General features: G+C 46.9%; 1 protein-coding gene across 1 annotated transcript; it reads right to left on the reverse strand.

Moving 5' to 3' along the window:
* Nucleotides 1–5,399: 5,399 nt before the first annotated feature.
* LOC145823621 (uncharacterized) lies at nt 5,400–7,025 on the reverse strand. The gene is made up of 2 exons (XM_082923108.1): nt 6,554–7,025; nt 5,400–6,444 (listed from the first exon to the last, which is right to left on the reverse strand). Exons 1-2 carry the CDS (start codon nt 7,023–7,025, stop codon nt 5,573–5,575), a joined length of 1,344 nt encoding a protein of 447 aa, XP_082779234.1. The 3' UTR covers nt 5,400–5,572.
* Between the last annotated feature and the right edge of the window lie 308 nt (nt 7,026–7,333).

The raw sequence follows: 7,333 nt of genomic DNA on the forward strand, positions 1-7,333 counted from the left end.
ATCGTTGCTACTGCCTCTGCCCCGGATACCCGAAATTCACAAGGAGGAGGTCATAGAGGCCAGAAAAGAAAGCAATATAATGGTGAAAAGGGGAATGTTTCTTATCCATGTGGAATCGAGGAAGTGAAAGCTCTAGTTAAGGAATGGGTGGCTGACGGAGAGCTAAAATTGCCTTATGTTGAAGAAATGCCATCAAAAAAGGACCGTGAGAGCCCTGAATTTTGTGTCTACCATCGTACATTGAAACATCCGACAGAGAAGTGTTGGACTCTCAGGAAAATCTTCAGAGATAAAGTCGAGGCAGACGAATTGAGGTTCAAAAAGCGAGGGACTCAAGACATCCGAGAACAACCGTATCCTCAACACCGAGACAAGGGCAAGAATGTTGCTATGATAGCTTATGAAGGCCCAATGATCGAGGCTATCGCTAATCTTGATGACGATGACTGTTATCTGGACGACATCCTCGAGCTAGAGGGTGAGCAAGTTTACTATGGAAATGCTCTCGATCCAGAGGGCAGAACATTTATGACTCATGGCGAAGATCCCTTTGATCCAGAAGGAGGAGAAGAATACTATGGAAGAGGAGGACACCATGTTTATGTGGCATCTTATTTTGAGGAGACCGAGGAGATGGTTAACTACGAGCCTCCAAGAGTGGAAAAAGATCCGGATCACTATGCCAAAACCCTGCAAGACTGTGTAAAGTTCAAACAGTTCTTTGACCAGCTTGGACTTTCCAGGGAGGCAAGAACGGAAATCACCAAGTCTATCATTAATATAGCCGAGGCACACCATGAGGAATGCATGTCGACTGAGGGGTCTATCCCGAGGAAGGCAAAAGAGCAATCTAGTGCCATTACTTTCTCCGAGGCTGATCGAAAGTATCCTTTTTCTCACAATCGCCCGCTTTATGTGACTGTTTTTATTAACGAGGTCGAGTTCAAAAGGGCCTTTCTAGATAGTGGAGCCTCTATCAACATTATGACTCGCGCTACTCTAGAAAAAGCCGGAATCTCTGAAGAACGCATTGTGAAGCAGCCGATAGTCATCACTGGCTTCGGTGGAGAAAGGAGAGTTACTATCGGATGCGTAACAGTTGATTTAGCCGTTGGAGAGATTCGCTCGGCCACCAAGTTCCATATTATCGATTCTGAGGCAAATTATCACATCATTCTAGGGAGGACCTGGATGCATAGATATGGGGCTGTACCATCAAGTTATCATCAGTGTGTTAAGGCTAAATGGGGAAAGAAGACGGTGACAATTCAGGCTACAGAAAGGCCGTTCGAGATCCATGAAGCTCATTATTCTGATGCCATCTACTTCACCGAACTGGCTGTCGAAGAAGTTCCCACCACCTCTAAGCCTCGAGGGGTCAAAATTCCTCGTTGGGAGGATATCAAAGATGACAAGGAGCCGATGGCAGAGTCAAGTAAGCGGGCGATGTCTAGACCAGAAAGTCTGCCTATTCCTCGGAAGGTGATGAAAGTTCGAGAAGGAGGCAAGATGGTGTACTATTTATGAAGGTGCGGGGAGTCGGTTTCTTCAGTCACCGACTCCGAGTCAAAAGAAGAGCCTCCTGACAATGATATAGTAATAAAACCTGAAGTGGCTCCAGAATGCATGCAAGATGGGCCGAAGCCTCAGCCTGAACAACTTATTGAAGTAGATTTGAGTGATGGACAAGATGCACCGAGGCCGGTATTCGTAAGTTCGAGCCTTAGCCCAGAAAAGCGGGAACAGTTGTTAAAGTTGATAAGCCGATACTCAGATGTGTTTGCTTGGTCATATAAGGAAATGCCCGGACTAGATCCTGACCTAGTCTCCCACTATCTTGATGTGTTCCCAAACTCCAAGCCAATTAAGCAAGCTGCTCGAAAATATCATCCAGATCTCGAAGAGAAGATTAAGGAGGAGATTGAAAAACTTCAACAGGCTGGTTTCATCCGGCCAATACAGTACCCCACGTGGTTAGCAAACATCGTGCCAGTAAAGAAGAAGAATGGCCAAATCAGAGTATGTGTAGACTTTCGAGATTTGAACAAATCTTGCCCGAAGGATGAATTCCCTCTTCCTCACATCGACACCCTCGTGGATACTACCTCGGGACACCAGATGTTCTCATTCATGGATGGATTCAGTGGATACAATCAGATTAAGATGGCTGAAGAGGACGCAGAAAAGACTGCTTTTAGAACACCTCTCGGAAACTTCTTCTATACAGTCATGCCTTTCGGACTCAAGAATGCCGGTGCAACTTACCAAAGGGCTATGACTGCAATCTTTCATGACATGATCCATCATGAGGTGGAAGATTATGTTGATGATCTAGTGGTGAAATCCAAGAAAGAAGAAGACCATCTCCGAGACCTTGAGAAGGTATTCAAGAGGTGCCAGAAATTCAAAATGAGGATGAATCCTCTCAAATGTGCTTTCGGGGTGACGGCCGGGAAGTTCCTCGGGTTTCTTGTACATAGGCATGGTATCGAGGCAGATGAAGACAATGTCAAATCTATCAGAGCAATGCCTCCCCCACATTCTCAGAAGGAGTTAAAGAAGTTCCTCGGGAAGGTGTCTTATATTCGGAGGTTTATCCCAGCACTGGCAGAGATCTCTGCGCCTTTCGGCTCTTTGTTAAAAGGAGATGCCAAGTTCGAGTGGAACCAAGAGCACCAAAAGGCCTTTGAGAGAATCAAGGCGGCCTTGACCTCGCCTCAGACCATGATAGCCCCGCAGCCCGGGGTGCCTCTAATGTTGTACCTAACTTCAACCCCCAAGTCCATAGGGGCATTATTGGTCCAAGATGTAGATGGAGTAGAACGCCCGGTGTATTACATCAGTCCGAAGATTCGAGGAGCAGAAGTCCGATATACTCCAGTAGAGAGACATTGTTTAGCTTTGGTATTCACTGCCCAAAAGCTCAGACATTACTTCCTAGCACATCAGATTCAGATTGTTACTAGAAGTGATCCAATCCGATACCTCCTCAGCAAGCCTGCTCTAACCGGGAAGGTGGCAAGATGGTTGTTAGCATTGGGTGAATTCGAGATCACATGTGTAGCCCCCAAGGCGATCAAAAGCCAAGCCTTAGCTGATCTCCTTGCCCAATTTCCAAGTGGTGACTATGAACCAGTGAATGAAGAATTAAGAGGAGAGGTGCACGCAGCTATGGCTTCCGAGGAAAGCTTCTGGACATTGAGCTTTGACGGAGCAGCAGCCGGAGGGAAGGGAGGAACCGGGATAGTCCTTACAAGCAAAAGTGGGGAAAAGTTATATTTGTCTTATAAACTGGATTTCCATTGTTCGAATAACGAAGCCGAGTATGAGGCTCTTATTTTAGGCTTGATAGCAGCTGAGAAGCACAGTATCAAGAAGATTCGGATCCGGGGGGACTCAAAGCTGATAGTGAAGCAAGTTTCAGGACAGTTCGTCTTAAAGGAGCCTGCCTTGGCCACATATCGAACAACAGTCCAAAGGCTTCTTGACAAATTTCAGAAGGTCGAAATAGAGCATGTGCCTCGCTCCGACAACAAGTTTTCAGATGCCCTCGCAACATTAGGGGCAAGAGTTGACATTCCAGAGGAAGAGGCAACAATTGTTATCAAGAAGAGAACAGAACCTTCAATAATACCCGAAGACAAAGGCCTTCCGGAGGACTGGAGAGGAGAAGTCCTCGAGCAACTCAGAAGCAAAGTTGGAAAACTGACTATGGCCAAGCTTGCCCAATTCACAATTATTCAAGGTGAACTTTACTTCCGAGGAGGTACCGGATTCCTAGCCCGGTGTATTGGCCAACAAGAAGCAAGCTTCCGACTACAACAGATCCATGAAAAGTCTTGCGGGGATGGGGATATCAGTCTGTATAGAAGAATCCAAAGACAAGGTTATTATTGGCCCGAGATGGAGAAGGACTCAAATCAATTACAGAGGGAATGCCCCAAGTGTCAGTCATACATCCGGGAGGATGAGAGTTGCTTTGAAATTGATACCCCTGACTGGAGGCAAGTCTACATTGACTATCTCAAAGAGGGAACACTACCTGAGAGCCCGAGGGACATTGCACACCTCAAGAGGAGAGCGAGGCGGTACTTTCTTGATCAGGACAAGCTGTATAGAAGAAGTATTGAGGGCACTCCCCTGAGATGTCTCTCTAAGGAGGAGTCAGATCTAGTCCTCGGAAGAGCCCACGAGATTGAACATCAAGGAGGGGCTCGGCTGTTCGAGCAACTTATACACCTTGGGTATTACTGGCCGACCATGGAGTCAGATGCATCCCATCACGTGAAGAGGTGCCAGACTTGTCAGAAACATGGAAATTTGATCCATGCTCCAGCTGTAGACCTGCATAGTATCCGAACGCCATGGCCGTTCCATACCTGGGCTTTTGATCTGATAGGGCCCATCTCCACATCTTCTAAGGGGTACAAGTGGATTCTCGCAGCCACAGAATTGAGTACAAAGTGGGTCGAAGCAATTCCTCTGAAGAACGCTACGGGGCCTGCAGTTGCGAACTTCATCAAGGAGAATATCATTTGCCGATTTGGAGTACCAAACACCATCCTCTCGGATAACGGCACTCCCTTCATAAACAAAGATGTGAAGAGCCTCCTAGAGACTTACCAAGTGAAGCATCACAAATCCACACCCTACTATCCAAAAGGGAACGGGCAGGCGGAAGCCACAAACAAGACACTGATAAGGATTCTGAGCAAGATGATGGATGAGTTTGGGGGGACTTGGTCCGAACAGTTGATAGTAGCCCTATGGGCGTATCGCACTTCGAAGAGAAAGCCAACTCAAGCAACTCCTTACTCCCTTGTGTATGGGTCCGAGGCAGTGTTACCTATAGAGTTGGAAACGCCATCTGCTCGAATGGCTCTCGCCTCGGGAATGGTATTGGAGCCTCGAACCACCAGATTGGAAGCATTAGAGGAAAAGCATGACAGAGCTGCAAAAGTCATGGAAAGGTATCATGAGTCCATCGCCCGAGCCTATAACCAGACTGTGGTACCAAGGAAGTTTGAAGAAGGTGATCTAGTATGGAAGATTGTAGACCCAATCATGCGAGGACAGCCTTTACCCAAGTTTTCTCCAAAATGGGAAGGGCCCTACAAGGTGGTTCAGGCAAGCTCAAGCGGGTACTACAAACTTGTAAGGGTTGAAGACGGCTTCCGAACTGGCCCGCTCAATGCAAAGTTTATCAAGCATTACTACCCATAGTTGGACTCATCTATGCTGAAATTCATTTTCACTTTCTTACTTTGTCTAAAGGTTGTATTTCCCTTGCGTTATGAAGAAGCTGGTTTTCTCTATGGTGTATGTTTTATCCCATCACTTACAGTGAATCTATTATGCTTTTGTCAAGAAAGTTGAAGAACTAATGAGAATATTTCAGCTTTTATAAACATGTGCATATGATTGTTCTATCATTCGAAATAAATATTTTATCAAGTAGAATGAGAAAACAATGCGAAAATATCCAAACAACAAAAATTTTGTCATTTCATTGCATTGTCCTAGATAAAACATTTTTATCGAAAGGGGCAAGAAAGTAATGATAAAAAAAAACTCAATCTTTCCTAAAGACACCTTCGAAGAAGCTGCCCGTCACATCTACATCTGGAGGACAAACAGTAGAGTGTGCCTCTAAAGTCTCCAAGGCCCGAGCATAACCCGACTCAAGTTCACGAAGAGTTGCCTTTGTCTCATCTATAGAGGTGCGATAAGAGGCAAGCACAGACATAAGTTCCAGCCGATGACTGGCGTTCGAAGCTATATCCAGGCGCTTCCGAAGCCATGATAAGTCCACTTGGTGACGCTCCATGTCAGAGATCCCCTGATACGCCGTCTCGACTACTTTTCCATTAAGGTCACACAACCGTTGCGTGTCCAAGCTATATAAGATAGTGGCAAAAGACTCGAGAAGAGCAGTCTGAATGAGTGGACACTGGCAAGCAAATGAAGCAAAGGTCTCCGGGTAACTTGAATGCACAAGCTGTAGAACTGAAGCAAACTCAGGAGCTACCCAATAATGGAGAAATGATACTTTGCCAGAAGTCGAAGGAGGAATTGGGGCCGGAAAGTTGCTAGTCTCAGGAATCTCCCCAATGTCTATCGGGTTAGATGAACCACCCGGAGGGGTAACTCCCGGCAGAGGTCCCGAGCCTGAGAATGCCGAACGATAAGGGGACAGACCAAAAGCATCACTATCAATGTGGAAATCACTGAGATTCAAATCCAAAATATTCGAAGGCACTGGCGATGAAGAACCTCTGGCAGTCGTCTCAAAGGCAGGTGTTCCCCCTTGAGAAGGAGAACCGTGAGGAGTTACAAAGAGAGTCGGAGTAGAGTCCGGGGCAGGTGAAGGCAGGACCCCGGTAGCAGCTAACACTGGAGCAGAGTCTGAGGCAGGTGAAGGCAGGACCCCGTTAGCAGCTAACACTGAAGAAAAGATAAGAAGGCCTTATTAGAGGTAGGGAACAGGAAAGTCATTTAAGTAAAGATTTCTCACAGATATAAGTAAATGACAAACTTCAGAAAGAAAGATTACCAGAGGGAGAATCAATATGCAAAGCAGGGGCAACTGAAGGACTCCTAGCATCAACAAAGTCACTTGGTCGTGTAGAGACCACTTGATCGATCTCAATGTCTGATGAAGCCTGAACAGTAGCAGTCATCCCTGAAGAAGGAAGGAGGGCCGGAGGATGAGAATCACCATAAGTGCCAGAGCGAGTCTCAGAGATCTCTAGCACATCCACCTCCACACCATTCCCAGAGGCGCACCTCATCTCTACATCACCTCTAGAAGCATGGCCCGCGACATCAATTTCTGTGGCATCAGTCCCTCCAGCAATCTCAACATCAGAACGGTGAGCCCCAACAAACTCGTCACCAAGGTAGTGCTCCTCCTCAGCTACGGTAGGGCGATGACGACGCGTGCGTAGAATAAGGTCACAAAAATGATCGGAGGACTCAGCCTCATCATCATCGTCATCTATAACTGCTATACGAGGGGTGCACATCTTCATAAGTCTTGCAGACAAAGGGAGGGTGTCGTCCAAGTCTGAGTCCGGCCTGGGGGAGGCAGCATGGCCAGGAGCCACGGTACCGAGAACGTCAACAACCGCAGGCCTGGGGGAGGCAGCATGGCCAGGAGCCACGGTACCGAGAACGTCGACAACCGCAGGATCCTACACAACATGGGCAAATAAAAGTTTTCATTTTAGAAGGTATAGTCTCAAGAAGGAAAGTAGCTTCAAATCAAGAATTTCGGGTACCTCACGAAGCCTTTTGGAAAGGCGAGGAGCGGAAGGACTGGCATCAGAAGTCC

Source organism: Camellia sinensis, chromosome 4 (assembly GCF_055761805.1).
Source record: "Camellia sinensis isolate YWXY chromosome 4, ASM5576180v1, whole genome shotgun sequence".
NCBI lineage: Eukaryota > Viridiplantae > Streptophyta > Magnoliopsida > Ericales > Theaceae > Camellia > Camellia sinensis.

What these genes read in the sequence shown, in the direction of transcription:
- LOC145823621 (XM_082923108.1), bottom strand. Translation starts at nt 7,025, where the DNA reads ATGTGCACCCCTCGTATAGCAGTTATAGATGACGATGATGATGAGGCT. An exon ending in GCATATTGATTCTCCCTCTG is followed by an intron (nt 6,445 to 6,553) that starts GTAATCTTTCTT and finishes TCTTTTCTTCAG; the next exon opens with TGTTAGCTGCTAACGGGGTC.